Source organism: Aedes albopictus, chromosome 2 (assembly GCF_035046485.1).
Source record: "Aedes albopictus strain Foshan chromosome 2, AalbF5, whole genome shotgun sequence".
NCBI classification, from domain to species: Eukaryota; Metazoa; Arthropoda; class Insecta; order Diptera; family Culicidae; genus Aedes; species Aedes albopictus.
Genome location: NC_085137.1, coordinates 414,530,002 through 414,548,289, shown reverse-complemented (window position 1 = coordinate 414,548,289; position 18,288 = coordinate 414,530,002). Strand labels below are relative to the sequence as shown.

The window sequence follows — 18,288 nt, the reverse complement described above, 5'->3', positions numbered from 1 at the left end:
CGAAACAAAAATTACAAAAATGCTCAAACTATACCCCGTCTAAAGGCGGGATTGGGTATTAGAGGGTTAACTGAGATCCCCCACAGCCAATGACTATTTTGCATATGTTTATATCATGTAGTAGTCATAAAGATATTTTATATACAAGGTAGTTAAGGAAATGTCGATTATGAAACGTTTCTGGTCGAACCGGGAATCCAATCCGCTACCCTTAGCATCATTTTGCTTCTGGAAGAATGCCCGAGGAACTTCCGGAAGAATTCCCAAGGAACTTCTGGAACAATTCCCGAAGAACTTCTGGTAGAATTCCCGAGGAACTTCTGGAAGAACTTTCGAGAAACTTCTGGAACAATTCCCGAGGATCTTCTGGAAGAATTCCCGAGGAACTTCTGGAAGAATTCCCGAGGAACTTCTGGAAGAATTCCCGAGGAACTTCTGGAAGAATTCCCGAGGAACTTCTGGAAGAATTCCCGAGGAACTTCTGGAAGAATTCCCGAGGAACTTCTGGAAGAATTCCCGAGGAACTTCTGGAAGAATTGCCGAGGAACTTCTGGAAGAATACCCGAGGAATTTTTTGAAGATTTCCGAAGAACTTATGGAAGAATTCCCGAGGACCTACTGGAAGAATTCCCGAGGATCTACTGGAAGAACTCCCGAGAAACTCCTGGTAGCATTCCCGAGGAACTTCTGGAAGAATTACCGAAGATCTACTAGAAGAGCTCCCGAGGAATTCCTGGAAGAATTCCCGATAAACTTCTGAAAGAACTCCTGAGAAACATCTGGAAGAATTTCCAAGGAACTTCTGGAGAACTCCCGAGGAACTTCTAGAAGAATTCTCAAGAAACTTCTGGAAGGACTTCTAGAAGAATTCCCAAGGAACTTCTGGAAGAATTCCCGAGGATCTACTGGAAGAACTTCCAATGAACTCCTGGAAGAATTCCCGAGGAACTTCTGAAAGAACTACCGAAAAAACATCTGGAAGAATTCCCGAGGAACTTCTAGAAGAACTCCCGAGGAACTTCTGGCAGAATTCCCAAGGAACTCTCATGGAACTTCTGGAAACATTTGGAAGACTTCCTGAGGAACTTCTGGAAGAACTCTCGAGGAACTTCTAGAAGAATCTTCAAGGAATCTGGAAGAATTGGCGAGGATCTACTAGAAGAAATCCAGAGGAACTCTTGGAAGAATTCCCGAGGAACTTCTGGAAGAATTCCCGCAGAACTTCTGAAAGAGTTCCCAAGGAACAATTCCCAAGGAATTTCTGGAAAAAATCCCAAGGATTTTCTGGAAGAATTCCCAATGAAACTTCTGGAAGAATTCCCAAGGAACTTCTGGAAGAATTTTCAAGGAACTTCTTCCCGGACATTATGACGCAGATTTATCCTTGGCCCTTATGACACATGATACTAACGACATAATGGTGCGTCATTACATCTGGGACTTAGTGACGCACCTCCCTGCGACGTAAGAATTTGCGCCACAATGTCCGGCGCATGATGACTGCGACATAACATCCTAAAGCGTAGGTGCGATATAACATCCGCCTTCAGTTATTAATCATATATGAATTCCTCTTGAGATTTCAGTCTGAGCAGCCCAGCTGAAGACGATGAAATAAATAAATAGAAAAAAAGAGATTTCACTAGGATTCCTCTATAATAAGGTATTTCTAGGTATTCCTTTACAAGAATCTCTTGGTATTGCTTCTGAAATTCCTTTAGAAAATCTTGTTGGAAATTCACCTGGAATTCATGCAAGAATTTATCAACCCATTTCTGCTGTGATTCCTCCTTAAACTGCTCCAGATATTTCTCCAGTACTTTTTCCATGAATTCTTCAATGGATTCCTCAAGGAGATTTCTTCTAAGATTGCAATTGAGATTCTTTCAATGATTTTTTCATGAAATTTTCCAGGGATGCCTCTAGGGATTTCTACGGAGTTATGGATTATTTCATAAATTACTTAAGGGATTTATCCGGAGCTCCTCTAAAGGTTTTTGCAAAAATTACTTACGGGATTCCTTAAGGAATGCCTTGAGGGTTACGTCCCGTAATTGTTTGGGTAATTTCAACAGGATTTCCCCCGAAAAATTTTTCAAAGATTTCTCCAGAGATTTTTTTAAATTAGGCACTGTAAATTAAAGTGGAAAGGCAGCGGAAAAGTAGCCAATAAGGGCAGTATAAGTGTCTATACTTGTCAATCAGATATTATTGTCCATTTTCATTCGTTGACAGCTAAAGTTAGAAGTTATGATTTAAGCTGCGCTAACCAGTTCCGCTTTCGCTAGGTCTTCTCTAGACCACATTTGCTATAAGCTGGGAAAAGGCTGTGTTCCAGTAGGTATGTTATCACAAAAAAAATGAGAAAAAATGCAAAAAAATCATTATGCCAAAGCACTGAATGTTAACTTCAAAATCACATTTTTTCTGTGCCCCTAACACCCATTCGATTTTTTATCACGAAAGGTTCATTCATATATTACGTAAGGTAAAATTGGGCAATTTCTGAACCCCTCCCTGCCCCGCGCAACTATTTTTGTAAGGTAAATTTTGTATGAAGCGTATTAGAGCGCTGAACCCCCTGACTCCTTCCTTAGAGTTACGTAATGTTTGAACGAACGCAAAGGAGGCCCTTCCCACCTATCCCCGTAACCCCTCACTCACTGTTACTGTCTCTGGCGAGCTCAGAACAACTTTTCATGAATAAAAAAATGATTTTAAAAAATGTCTTTGCATTTGCATTGTAACTTGGCCTGCCTCTCTTAAACTTAGTGTTCTTTGAGCACTTTCATAGTCATTAATTTAAGGGCTTTCTTTGTCTGCCATTGTATGAATTTGTAAATTGTGAGGCAAGTACAATGATTCACTATGCCAAGGGAGTCCAGAAATCCGGGAATCGAACCCACCGTTTCCGGATTGGTAATCCATAGCCTTAGCTACTAGGAGACTTGAGACCCAAAATCTACCTGTTCTCGTGAAAAGCATCACATTTTCCCCTGACACGCATCATAAAGTCATCGCAAATATGGTGAAACATCCCATTCCGCAGCAACCCTAACAAATCCCAAATCTTTCGGTCCATATCACGCTCTTCATTGGGAAATGCAAATTTCAGAACTTATTATTTCTTGGGGCTTTCCTCTCCTGCTCTTGTCAAATTATTTACTATTGTGTGCTGGCATTTCGTAGGGCTGCAGCACAAAATTCCTTCATCCACGCCACGCCGCATTATTAACGCTGAGTGCTGAATTCGGTCGTCGGTGGAAAAGGTGTGCACGAAGGAAGCCAATTTTCTTTTTGAAATTTTGGGCAGAGTGGCAGGCACGAAGAGAGTCGGATGCATAAAAAATAACGAAAGTCATTTCCCTTATGCTAAAACAAGGTAGGTATAATCCTCGACTCCTACTTTGCGATTTTGGCGCGACGCGACGAAGAAAGCTGCTACCGGACTTGAACTGAAGCCCGGACGTCGACGAGTGAATCAAGTGAAACGAACGAAAAAAAAAATGAAACGGAAAAGCTTCCATTAGACAAATGAATGTTGGGATGGATGCCTGATGGGTCGTTGGTCGCCTTTTTTGTTCTATTCTATCGGAGTGCGGTGAAATAGCGAGGGTGGGTCTGTGGGAATGTTATGAAGAAAATGCTGAGGAAGTGATTGTTTTTTTTTTACTTTGTCAGAAGAAAAAGCACTCCGTAATTCGGTGACTACTCAAGGATGTGTAGTGAAGCTAACAAAAAACGACAACATTATACAGGGACTCAATCTCGTATTGATTGGGACAGAGTGCCCGAGCAAAGTCTTACAACAAAATGATAGCAAATCGAAAACACGATTTGTAATCAGCAGCAAATTGATATCACAATTTGATATCAGATTGTCTTGATTCAACTTGATTTCGTTTTGCTGTCACTTCAACTTATTATAAATATTAAAGTTTTTAACCAATTTCAAAACTTCTAGACGACCTTGAATAGTACAACTAATGCTATACCATCAGTGCAATTAACATATTGCATTTAAGTTTTCATATCATATCATTCATTCATATTCGTAAAACTATACATTTAACGATTTTTCCATTTTTTCGCACTGATAGCAAAAACAGTTATCAATTTGATATCGCTGATGGCAGGAATTGTTTTCAACTTGCTGTTACGGGAACATTTTTCTGCTCTCATTTTTGATGTTTTAACCGTTAAAACGACCAAAATGACAACAACCTGAGTTATCATAATTTGCAATATCACAACATCAAAATTAGTTTTCAATTTGTTGTGAAGCTTTGCTCGGGTGGGGTATTCAAATTATATAGTTATAAACCTGTTCTATTATTTAGTATTAAGTATTTTTGTCTAACGTTTGCTGGAATCTGAAAAGAGCTAGCCAAAAATTTCAGCATACGATCCGTCTCCACGGACGATGAATTAAATTCAGATAATAGTCAGGGAGGAAGATCATGTAGTACAGCTATGGTATTTTTTTTTTTTTAATTTTTTTAACGTTAACCCATAGAGACCCGGGACGATCTTCTTTTGGTAAAAAGATTAACTCAGTTAAGCAGAATAGTTGTGCTAAAAAGTGCATGGTACCTCCCCCGTTGTATCCTCTTGCCTTGTGATGGTAGCAAAAAAACGTATTTTTCTATGAGTTCTGCATATTTTTGCTCATATTGCATAGTTTCGCCAATCATGAACAGTTTTCACTGTTCCATGACACGCAATGTACCGCTGCTTATTATAATACATTGTTAGTCTTTTTATGATACAAGAAAGCGTTAGGAAGATCGAAAAATGACGATTTTAGCATTACGTAATAAATGGATAGCTAGGCATTGGTATTCGTTTAGTTCGTAACCCCATACAACTTTGCACTTTGAGTAGGTCGTTTGCGAGCTTTTGCTTCTGTAATATTCTGTCGCATTTGAAGCAGAAGGGTGGAACAGCTTTCAAACTCGGTACCTACACTGTCACAATTACCATCATTGTTTTGGTACCTCGCGTTTTGATATCCACTGTGATTCGAAGAGTACAACACAGCCAATGATGAAGCTGCGCGTGTATTGCGCATTTCACACCCCACCGCCCCCCCCCCCCCTGGGGATCGTGGATAACTGCGAAACTGCGATTTCGCATCGAATCGTGTCGGTGTCTTCTGCGCACTTATTCAGCATCTTAAAATTAATATTGTGGATTTAACACTAAATTGGTGTCGGAAGTAACTTTATTGACTTGCGCTGTCTTTGCTATGCGTCGGAAGCAGTGCGCTGAATAGAGCATCAGATTTACTATACATCGCACTACTTCTCACGTTATGTTTAACGCATAGGAAAGCTAGCGGAAGTCAATGTAGTTACTTCCGAAACCAATTTGATACTAAATCCACAATAAGTGCGCAGAAGACACCGACACGATTCCGCACTTATGCTAACTGTGAAAAGGGTCGAGTGGGATGAGAAATGCGCAATAGGACAGGCAAACTCTTTTAACAGTAAATAATTCGTACTCGCTCTTCCTGCATACCTACATACGCACACATTTGAAGAATGAATTTGTGTATATGGCAGGATGAAGAACGATTGAAGAGACTGATATTTACTTATAAGAACTAAAATGCTTGCAATTATTTGGCTCGGTAGCTTAGTTGGAAAAGCACTTATCTAGCATATAAGAGTCGTGAGCTTAAATTTCACCTGAGCTTTCCTTTTTACAATTTCACCCATAATTTATCTATCATTTATTTATCCATGATCAGGTATTAGGAAAATCTGCACTTCAATAAATCATTTTCTTGTTACCAAGCTGCACCAAGCCTAGTCAAAACATCATGTTGAAATGCTTTGACGCCCTTGTAGATAGGAAAAGTTGTTCAATGGACAAATTAATGTTAGGATTGCGATGGGAATCGAGCACATCTATGCAACCCTCTTTTTAGGCATGGTCAATTGTCAATTTCTTGATTTTACTTGAGTTAACCAAGCTAAGTGGAAATGACAATGCTAAAAATGCTTTGAAATGTATGTACACTACAGAAACACGTGTCTGATTGTATAACGGTGGTACTTTGGAAAACTCCAACGCGATTTTATATGAGCGATTCAATTGATATTTTCCAGCGGTATATCCAGGATTCCTTCCGAAATTCCCTCTGTGATTCTTCCAGAGTTATTTTTTTTTTCTAAGATTTCTAAAGAGGTTCCATCTGGTATGCATCCAAATAACAGGAATTATTTGTGTGATTCCTCCAGGAATTCCTTCTAAAATTTCTACAATGGTTCCTTGAGGGAATGCGATTCCTTTAGGAATGTCTTCAGAAGTATTTTATCCGGGATTTTCTGAAGGAATTCGTGGAAAAATGTAATCCCAGGAGCACTAGCGTGCGCAGCTTATTCTTTTCTATTGCTCATTCTTTTTGATAAACACAAGGAAGAGCGAAATAAAAGAGGGGACAAGTGCCCCCTCTTTCATTTTTCTCATTCTCGTGTTTGTTTACGAGAGTGAGTGAAAAAAAAGAAAAAGCTGCGCACGCTAGAGCCCAGGAGAAGCTTTTGAAGGAAACCAAGAAATAACGGGAGAAATTTATACAAAACTGCTGAACGAATTTCATGAAAAAAATTGAAGAATGGAGGAGGAATGCCGGTACGCGTTCCCTAAGTTATCCCGGAAGGATATACTAAAAAATTACGGAATAATTTCTAGGAGGAAACCCCATAGAAGTTTTTCTTACATGAAACCTTGAGAAACTTCTTTAGAAATCCCAGAAGGACTCACAGAAGAAACTAGGAGGAATCGCGGAATTTTTAATAAGAAAAATTTCAGAGGTAACTCCTTTTAGAATCCTAGAAGACGTTTGAATAAATCCTAAAAGGAAGAAGTGAATTCCGAAAGGAACTTCTGGAGGAATACCGGAAGAAATCACGGTTGAAAATCCCAGAATCTGTGAAGGTACTCTTGGATAAATCCCAAAAGCAAGTCCTGGTCATTCTTGGAAAATCTTGAAGGAATTCCAAAAGGAACTCCAGCAGGTATTCGTAAAGGAACTCCCTTCCATTCGTAAGGGAAATCCTCGAAGCAGCTTCTGAAGGAATCCAAAAAAGACCCCAAGAAACTCCTTGAGGGATCTCAGAAAGAACACCTTGAAAAATCACAAAAGTTACTTTTGAAGAATTCTCAGAAGGAACTGCCAGAAGACTTCTCAAAAAAGGGAATTATTAAAAAAAAAACTTCTAGTTACTTCAGTAGGAACTCCTGATGTTCGGATACACCAGTCTTTTTATACAGTTACGAATCTCTAGCATACGCTCGGAGTATTGTTGCTACATAGTCGATTTAGTGGGCACTTAAAAGCTCTGCTTCCTTCAAATCCTCTGGTGAAAATGGGATTTTTCCTATTTTTCTCCAGAGAGATATGAGAATTTCAAACATGTCTTGAATAACTACTCTTTTGCAGTTTTCCTATATGGGTATCCAACAGGGTAACCAACATCCGTGATGTTCGTCGGACTATCATGCCTATTCATGTGAACTCACATGCCTCCCAATTTGGGATGTCCACAATGACTCTTCTACACAAAGTTGTATGAGTTTTCAAGAAAGCACTCACTCAAAGGTAGTTTTTGCTTAAGTGGTTTTTTGATTTTTTTAGGGTGCTTCCGATAACGTGCCTTTCAATGTCGTATTGAAAGTTGCATGGTATCACAAACTACCACTAATGAGCTATATGCTCTCTTTACGCTTATGCGTTTTACAATGCCCTTTTCAGGGCCCTGCCTCTTTGTGGTGTGGGCTATGAACCCTCGCTGCGTTTATTCGTTTATTTCCTCTTCCTATTTCATCACCTTTCCCCATCCTAGCACAAGTTCAGTTATTATTGTGTCATTGAGACTGTACAAATATTTGATCATTAATATTACAACATAACTAGCTTTGCAATCAAAACTACACCATTCGAGATTTTCGTTGTACACAGCATCCCGTGAGGAACTGTAAGAGGAAATATTATTTTGTTATCAGTTCCTCTTCTTACTGACATTACGTTTTAACTGTGACAGTGCCAACTTATCAGCCTTTTTGTTTTATAAGCACTTTAAAAAGTATACCTGTTTTTTTGTCCCAGTTTCAGTAAGATATGAATACGAAAATAGAAAGTGTAATAGAGTGTTAGGCATTTTATGAAACATTTTGGATCAACTGGTGGAATTCAACGACGAACAACACATTTTCGACAAAAATGTAAAAAAAAATAAGTCATCAAGAACTCCATTGATTATTTTTAGACATTTTATTTTTATTGATTTCACTGCATCGAGCCCACTTAGATTCACTTGGATAAATGTGTCAATAAATGAGGTAATAATGTAAATAAATCTTATAAACAATGAATCACCTAATAAAGGGTTTCAAAACGACGGTAGTTTTTCATCGTAAGTTGTTTAGAAAATAAACGAAAACTATTGTTTCTCTCTGTTTTCGATAATAAACCGTTTGCGACAACAATAGCGTCCCAATTATGAATGAAAAATTTAACAATAGATCCTATTGTTGCGTATCCCATTGAATGCATATGGGACTTTGGAGGAGTTCCTATCCGAATCAGAAAAAAAGCAAATTTTGTTTTCGGATTGTTATCAATAACGTATTCATATCAAAATTTGTTATTGAAATATTTTAAAAATTCGCTATTATTAAGTTGTTATTGAAACTAACAAAACATGTTATTACACAGGTCTTCCAAGAACATTTTTTTTTATAATTTTTGTTATTTTGCCGCTTATGACATACAAGTGTATAACAGGATGTGTTATGTAAATAACATGAAAATAACTCTTTCCGCTACTCAGTTATTTTTCCAAAATAACACATTTTATTATGCTGTTGCTATTCCCTTCTGCTCGGGAACCGTCTCCCGAAGACGCTATCGTGGTTAAGTGCATTCGTTTGACATTTTTGTTTCGTACGGTAGTTTGATTGCTGGTGTTGCGAATGTCGGCGATAAAGGAGGCCGAAAATCGATGAAAAGGTTCCAATGACTGTGATCTTTAACAAGACTGGTGGCAAGTACAATAGGGCACTGCACGAAATTCTATTCTTCTCTTTCACTCTTCCAGATATTTTGTAAACAACAAGGCCAAGAAACGTCAAAATCCAATGCAAAATCAAAACAGTGCAGTGCCCTATACTACACTATGCCCAGGAAGTCGAGCGAATTTCTCGACCGGAACGGGAATCGAACCCGCCGTCTCCAGATTGGCGATCCATAGCCTTAACCACAAGGCTAGCAGAAGGAACTCCTGAATTAATCTCAGAAAGAACTCTAGGGGGAACCTGGGAAGTAACTTCCGTAGGAAAATCTGAATGAATTTATTGAGGAATTTAGAAGAAACTTCTGAAGGAATGCCTGGTATTATTTTACTAGCTGAAATTCACCCAGTTGCCCATGGCTGTTCATTTTCAAAACAATGCAACCCAAAAATGGCTTTGAGGACATTTGTATTTTTTATATGTTACTAGCTGTCCCGGCAAACTTTGTCTTGCCAAACTGTGGTGGTTTGACAACAGTTGGATTCATTGCAACACGGCGATCTAGATCGGTTTCATTGCGATCGTGTTGATTTTCTTCCCAGTTCATAAAAAATCAGGTTTTTATCAATTTTCTTACTTTTCTAGTGGATTTTCGTAACTTTTTGTACATGTAAACACAGCCACCACGAATACGAACCGAACCATGCAAGAGTCATGCTGATCTGTCCACCCGTTCTTGAGTTTTGTTGCCTCAAAGGGATTTTAAACTCATTATTATATATATAGATATAGATGTAAAAATAATAAAAAAATCGTTAAAAAAATAAAAAATATAGTCGTTTGGTCCACCATTGAAAAATCATAAAAAGCTGATATTTTGACCATTTTTGCGTATTAAAGCTTCCTTTTTCGCATTTTTTTTTTCTAAAATCAAGAACTAGTAATATTTATATTTGTGAAAAAAGATTAGATCAATAGTTATGACGATTTGAACATACACTGCAAAATATTTTTGCTGGTAATCAGCAAACTTTGCTGATTTTTGGCGTGCTGATTGCATTCAGCAATACAAATTACTGAGTATCAGCAATTATTTTTCAACTTGCTGAACCATCCAGCAATTTTGACAGTTGATCAGCAAAGTTGTGCTGAAATTCAGCAAAAATGTTGCTGAAATTCAGCAATTTCTTTTGCTGATTTTTGGCGTGCTGGAAGCATTTCAAAAATTTTGGTGTGTAGAAAAAAAAAAGATAAATGTCGTTTATTTGGATCACCCTAAATGGCCACCCCAATGGCGAAACAAAATAATACAGGAAATTTTTATGGATACCTAAATATTATTAGCACTTTTATTTTTGAATCTATACTTTTTTCATGGAACGGCTGTATATATAGATTCGCATTTATCCATAAGCAATATTTACCTGTATTTTTCCGAAATTTAATGATAACGAGCAGCATAAAAGAAAACATAAAAATAAAACACATACATGAAAAAAGTACATCAGACTTTGATTAAAAACATCGAAAGTACAAAACGTCGAAAACGAGTAATCTATGCATACAGAGAGGTCATTTCATTCAGTTTTCATGGAAACCCATTCTTCCACTTTTCGACGTTCTGTGCTTTCGATCTTTTGGAATTCGACGTTTTGTCACCTTACTCAAGGGCTTAAGGTCGAAATGTCGCAAGGCACAAAATGTCCAAAGGACAAAACGCCGAAAAGGAGTATTCTTGGCAAATAGTAACCCAAGTAACCAAAAGTTCCGCTGCCCATGACGAAATGCACTTTCAAGTTCCGCGAAGTTCAGATAAAGTTCCAAATGGAACTTTCTGGTTGCTTAAGAGGTTAACAATGAGCCTTGCTGGAACTTCGCACACAAGTTCGGGCACGGCTCATTGTTAGCCTCTTAAGCAGCTTGAAAGCTGCTTAAGATGCTTCTCGGAACTTTGTCGGACCTTTCAAGTTCATAGAAGTTCATTTCAGTAACTTGTTGGCTAAGATTTTTTTTTCATTTTATCAAAAAACATTTTACGCGAAAATTTTTATGGACTTCAAAATTGAATTTACCAAATTGATTATTGAAATGAAAATGAAATGAAAAAAAAATGTGGCGCCCACCGGATTCGAACCGGAAGCCGGTGCGAGAGAGCCCTACACTCTACCCAAACACCACAATTATCATGAAGTATGAAGCGGGTGAAATCTTACTTGAACTAATGCTTTGTCGACACCTAGATTTGCAAACTTATGCAGTAGCGCAGCTAACTTGATCATAACAAGTACCTACAAAAGCGCAGCGGTACGGCAGGATCCGGTTCGAATCTTCTCCTGGAGTGTGTTTCATATACAGTAAGGGTTGGTCATGTTTCACGCAGGCTGTGGTGATTCTGAAAAGTACATTTTTGTTTTTACATTCATTTTGACAAAGTTTCATCAGAAGCTGCTTCCTTGTGTGAACTTTCAAGTTCCAAAATCACTTGAAAATGAAGCTGCTTAGAAGGCTAAAAAGCATCCTCCAACAAGCAGCTTAGTTTATAAAGTACCCTCTTATCCAAACTTCTAGTTACTTGGGAAGTTCTTTATTATGTATTTTAAAGGAATCCCTTTATTCCCCCTTCTAACGTTTTGTTCTTTAGACGTTTTGTCACCTAACCCAGCGGTAAGCTATGTGGTAAGCGCTCAGATATTCAGCATGATAATGCTGTGGGTGACGGGTTCGATTTCCTGTCGGTGTAGGATCTTTTCATAAATGAAATTTTCTTGACATCCTTGGGCATTGAGTATCTTCGTTCCTTTCACGCGATACTCAGAATGGTCATTGGTGGAAGAAGCTCTCAGTTAATTACTGCGGAACTGCTCATAGGACTCAGGAGAGGGTCAATGTCAGTCGCTCTCTGGGGCTGTGAATCAAACCCATGACCGCTTATGGAACGAACGTGTGACCTCATAAAATGATATTAGTAAGAATTGTTTATGAACAATCTAGCGGTATAATTGAAATCTACAAAATTTGAGGCATGTGATTTTCGAAGGGGCCATCGATTAAATAATTATTGAACTATGAAACTACCTGTAAAACGCATATAGATTTAACGAAACAAAGTTCAATTTGAATATGTACAGCTTTTAGAAGATGCAATTGTAGGAAAGCTTTAATTTAATCGCAACAATTCAAAACTGTGTACACTAAATATTTCTAAATGCTTTTTATGCACTAATTATTACATAAGCACCGCTTCAAGGTCAATTGTGCTCATACTGCCTTTTAAAAGAATTAAAACCAAACCCCAATTCGACTCTCCACCCATCCAACACCGCACTCATCGTGTTAATAAATGTGCTCATCTGTTATCTTTTTCTTTTCTTTTTCTCTTCTCTTGTTTCTTTCTCGGTTGCAGATATTTTCCTTTCATTAACCAATAAGAAACATACCGCTAGCAAGCAAAAGAAAAGCAAGAAAAGCAAACGCCACTCCTCGCAGAACATGAGTACAGGCCCCGCACAAGTCGCCGTCGTCTTACCGAACAATAACAACAACTGCAGCAATAGTATCGGCAACAAAGCACCATCCGTCTCCACCGGTAGTAGTGGCATTGGCAGTGCTTCAGTAGTCACAGCAGCACCACCACCACAACCACCTTCATCATCACCATCATCATCCGCACCGAGCACCTCCACGAACACCACCACCACCACATCTACCAACTGGCAGTCCTGTCCGTCGTCACCAACCGAATCGTCGTCGCCATCGGCAACTTGCCATAGTAGCACTAACAACAACAACAACGGTTGTAATATGGCAACCGTAGCGACGGCAGCGGCATCAGCGGCAACGACTACGACGGCAGTCAGTTCGGTTATTGCGTCACCAGTGTCACCCGCGTTGTCTAGTAGTAGTACAAATGCACAGAAGCAGGAGCTTACAACATCGTTGGCGACGGGGTCAGCGACGGCAGTGGATCATCCATCGAGCCAAGTGACATCGGCGGCACCACCCACTTCAACGGCGACGTTGGCGGATCCACTCAATCGACCGACCAGCCTCGGTGGCAGACAACGGGTATGTGTGTTGTTTCTTCGATTAATAGTAGCTTTCCATATCGCCATATTCTCACGTGTGTCCTTGAACTTATGGGGTCGTCGGGGGGCTCATTAAGTGTTTGCAGGATTTTCCAGCACGTATCAAGTGACTTACAGTTCCATCATTTGACCGTGAATATTTAATAGTCCCTTGCGGGGGCAACCAACGAAAGATATGATCCTCCTGGGAACCGTAGCTTTTCTCCATCGAAAAAGGCGCACATCTGTCGTCCAAAAACGTTTCGTCTTTATCGTCGACCGAGCATAAACTAAGCTACACGTGTGAACCACTTTACTCACGTGAAGGGGTCGGTATAGCATTCACAAAATGTAGCCCGTCAAGACCTTCATCAGCACGATCGCCACTCTGCTGCGTCTGTCTGTTTCAATTGGGGAGCTGTCATTTCTGTTTTCTTCTTGATGATACACAAAATTTGCACCTGCTGAACAAATGAAGCTGAAGAATTCGTTTACGGGTCGGTCATTTCCACACATGAATTGTAAATGCGACCAAATGAATCGGGTTGATTTATTTATGTTTCATCAGATCTGAGATGTGCTGCAATAAAATGGTACTGCGACATGTACTTCGAGTTTCAGAATACAAAGAGCTAGCAAAAATCATTATTTACTCAACAAATGAATAAATAGTAAATCAAACTAACCCCAGTGTAGACAGTGCAAAAGTTCATCTTAATCATTGGAACAGTAAACAAGAAATCTATTCAATCTTGTTTGCTTATTTTCTTGATCCACATGCTTTCAGCCAATTAGAGCACCCAACAAATGAGAAGTGATTCCTAGTCAAAAGAGTGTCCATCCTGAAATATTTCGGGACAAAAAAAAAGCCAGGGATTTGGAAATTTTCGTGATTTTCCGGGTGCCAGGAGAGAATTTTAGAAATCACGAAAAATCCAGAGAAACCCGGGACGAACGTTGGCTGTAGTTCAAATTGCTAAAGAGCATTGCCAGCTAACCGCACGAATCGCGTACCTTTTTCAATTCGAATGAAATTCTGCTCATGTATGAGCCTCTATCCAAAAATGTTTTTCATGTTATTTGTTTTTGAATAATCGTCACCCTACTTGTATTTTTTTTTTTTTTGTTAAAACTGTAGCTCGAGAGAATAGTTCGTTGGATTGAAATGATGTTTTCAAATGTTTCAGGATATTCAATGGACCTTTCGAAAAAAAAATGAGAGTAATATTCATCGTGGACCTATGTTGGATATCTACAATTTAAAATTTCAATTCCATTTCATTCCGTTTTTTTTTTTTGCAGACTTCAAAATTTGATTAACAGAATAGTCAAATGTGTACTATTCTTCTCATTTTTTTTAAATTTTCATCGATTAAAAAAAAAAGCCTAAATGAAACAAATATTTATAATTTTTTAAATCAAAATAGATTTTACCTACAATTTACATTAAAAAGTATACATGATAAAATAGGTGTACTACATCCAACCATATAACCATTTAAAATAACTAAAAATTCAAAAATAAAAAAAAATTTGAAAATTGGGCTTGTAATAACAAAAGGCTGAAATTCGAAAGGCGGAATGCACACAAGGCTGAACACGAAAAGCTGAAACTATAGAATCGTTACATAAGGCTGAAATCACAAAAGGCTGAATACAAAAAAGGCTGAAAGTACATAAACGCCTGAAATGAATTGTAAGTTCGGATTTAGTCAAGAGAATAATGGTGTATACTCAAGGGAGAGTCACTGAGCACATCTTTACTTGCGCCAATTATTTTCAGTGTGCCACCGGGTATTGAATTGTGCCTCAGTGTGCCCCGAAGTGCCACTGCTTGATGATTCAGATTTTGCTTGGCAACTACCAACACAACCAACTGTTTGTTTTCATTTTGCAGGTCAAATGCACATGGTTGCCTAGTTTTTTCACCCAAACTCAACTGTCAAAATTGTGCCTCAGAGTGCCTCGGTGTGCCACACAGCGTATAAGACGGTGTGCTTGGCACCTCTTGGCAAAATGTTCCAAGCGACTAGCCCCTTGTGTATACTAAAATTGGTCGGCGTTAAGTCAGAGAGAACCATGTGTCTTTTACTTAATTTCTAGAAAAACGACTTTAAAGTTTGCAATTCTATAAGTTTTGAGATTTTCAACAAATGTTCTTGAATTTTTGCTATAAATCTCAATAACTATTCATCACAGTATCGCTCTGTATTGATCGCGAAAAAACGTAAAATGAAGCTTGAAATCGATAAATTTCTAAGTATTTAATTGTACTTAGTCCACTCTGACTGAACGGTTTTTGGAAAATCTTCAACCAACTACAGTTCACACTCAAGTTTTTACATATTTGATGAAAAAATAATGCACAAGTAGGACAACAGTTAATAGGAGTAGTGTATAATGTGAGCAGGAAGTTTGAAAATCGATTTTTCTGTTAGTACACTGTTGATTACCATTTTCAATTTTTATGTTCAGTCAGAGTGGACCAAGTACAACAGTTCAATATCACCATGAAGGGTAGTCAATTAATGAGCTATTTAAGAATTCTTAACTTGAACATTCAAAAGCTAACAACCTTTGAAATTTTTTTTCATAGTTTGGTACGTTTTTGAAACATTGTAGGTACACAGTTCATAATAATATATTCTGAGGACTGGCATTTTCAAATCTTCGTTCAGACAGAGTGAACCAAGTACACAATTCTGAAATAATCGGTAAAATCCATTTCTTCATGAAACAAGTATTGGTACATTTCAATATGATGCCCAACAGCTACTAAACAAACATATTTTGATTTGGAAAGAATTACGAAAAATAAGGTAATTTCAACTATTTTTCTTAGAGACACATGGTCCGCTCTGTCTGCACGTGAAATGACACAATATGCTTCAACACGATGATCTGTAAAATACGATATTGATCATAATAAAATGGAATTTCACGTGCTTTCTTGATCAATAATCATCAGAAAATGCGTTAGGGAGTCATACGATTTGGAAACGTATCACATTTGAATGATAAACTATTTTATTTATAAGATTTTAACCAATACATATTTTTTCTGCTCTCTTGACATCGAGTACATGGTCCACTCTGACTGCACACTATTATCGATTTTTGCAGTTCAATCAAAAGAAAATTGTGATATAACTCTCGTTGATTGTAACATTAAGAAAATTGGGTGAATGATTCAAGTAGCTTAAGTAATTCTTAATCAAATGCCCTAAAAATCTCATTTTCGTTAATTTTGTTACTTGGTCCCCTCTGACTTAACGCCGACCAATTACAAATACTCTCTTTCTTGGCGTAACGCCTCAACTAGAGCAATGCCGGCTTCTCAGATAAATGTTCTTTCTATGACCACTTCCACAGTTATTAACTGAGAGTTTCCTTTGGCAATGACCATTTTGCATTCTATGTGGCGGGAAAAAAGACACTGTATGCTGAACAAAGTTAAGAAAATTTTCATCACGAATCGTTACTGGACCGACCGGGAATGGAATCGGTCACCCTCAACATGGTTTTTCTGGATTCCCGCGCAATTACCGCTTTGGCTAAAGGGGCACACTATTACACAAAATGTGACTGGTGTTACAGTAAGGACCCGATTTTTTCTGCCCAATTTCGCGACAAACTTTTTGCACTCATTATTTTACGGTCAAATTTCAACCAATTTATTGTGGTTTGACATCAAACTACAGCTAAGATGCAGAACATAGACGGATCAAAAGTTGAAAAAAAACTGTTTGAGTTTTCGAAGAGCGTGAAAAATGTGTTCCGAGAAGGGGCTGACAAAATCGGGTCACTAATGTATTTCAATCGATAATTTCCCCTACATTAAACAAGGGCCTTTCTTCCGAATTATGCTGTCCTGGTGTCCTGGTTCCCAACAATATCATCAGAAATTTTCTCTTCTTTTGAAAGTAGGCTATTCTTTTGAGAAATATTGCTATAATCATTTGGCTGAACAATAAAGCATACCGTGGATTTGATATGATCTTGAAGACGATTGTTTTTGAATAGCCGGCGTCGGGATATCATTTCAGCCTTTTATGATTTCAGCCTTTTGATATTTTCAGTCTTTCGAGTTTCAGCCTTTTGTTATTCAGCCTTTTGTTCTGTCAGCCTTTCCCGAGCAGAGGAGAATAGCAAATTGATAACTACGAAATCACAAAACCTGTTTTCATATCTTGTTTTGTTATTATTAAATTATCAAAGCATAGCTTTTTCATAACAAATTTTGCCGGACCATCTCATTTTGTTATAATCAAGCTATTGATATACATTGACTAAATTATATTTTAATAACATGTTTAGTTAAAGTGCAAGTTTTGTTATTGCTGTACTGGGGCGGTATTATCGACTGCGTATCACCTAGGAATTCTAATGGTAGTTGCTCGGCAGTCTTATTAAAGTATATATAAGCCGGACTACAATGTTCTCGCTCCGACGTTTCGGTCCAGGATTCTTCAGTGACCGAAACGCCGGAGCAAGAACATTGTAGTCCGCTTAATTCTTTAATAAGACTGCCGAGCCACTACAATTAGAATTCCAAAGTTATTATTTCAACAGTTGCACAACAGTAACAAGTTTTGAAATCAAAGCAATTATGACCTGTCCCTTTGATTTGTTCAATTTTTGTATTCAGTTAAGAAGTTTTTTTTTTAATTTTTATTACTGTGTATTTTAAGAAGTATCTATCTGAATGAATTCCTTAAATAATATTCGGAACAACCACCAGGGGGTGATAATCACCGAAAAATATCAACAATTTCCAAATATTCCAATTGATGTTTTCTGCAAACAATCCTATTGGGTGGGAATAGGGATGTCATATACGTGGAAAAAAAACCTTTGAAGTTCTGGAGGAATCTTTCGATAAAGCCCTGGAGAAGTCTTCAAAAGAACTACTATCTTCTTAGAAATTCCAAAAGTAATTCTTCTGAGCAGTTATTAGAATATTTGGCACAATCTTTTGAAAAACTTCTGGAGAATTCTTCGGAAAAACTCCTGGTGAAAATCTCAAAGAAATTTTTAGAAAAATCTCAAGATGAACTTCGGGACAAATTTGGGAGTCTTTGAACATCCGCGAATGATTCCGTTGAAGAACTCTCGGAGAAATTTATGGAAGATTTTTCGGAGTGATTTATGGGAAACTTTATGACGAAATCTGTCGATGAATTTCTGGAATACGATAATTTTC

At 38.0% G+C, this 18,288-nt stretch overlaps 1 protein-coding gene across 18 annotated transcripts in view; it reads left to right on the top strand.

The window, feature by feature from the left end:
- LOC109426825 (protein encore) overlaps positions 1–18,288 on the top strand; it is a 739,407-nt gene that overhangs the window by 531,652 nt on the left and 189,467 nt on the right. For 12 of the 18 annotated variants that reach the window (XM_062853485.1, XM_029869556.2, XM_062853484.1 and 9 more), the window contains one exon: positions 12,425–13,086. The exons of the other annotated variants lie outside the window; for them this stretch is intronic. In XM_062853485.1, the coding sequence (XP_062709469.1) occupies positions 12,511–13,086 (576 nt within the window). In that variant the 5' untranslated portion in view covers positions 12,425–12,510. The remainder of the gene's footprint in view (positions 1–12,424; positions 13,087–18,288) is intronic. 18 annotated transcript variants of the gene reach the window in all.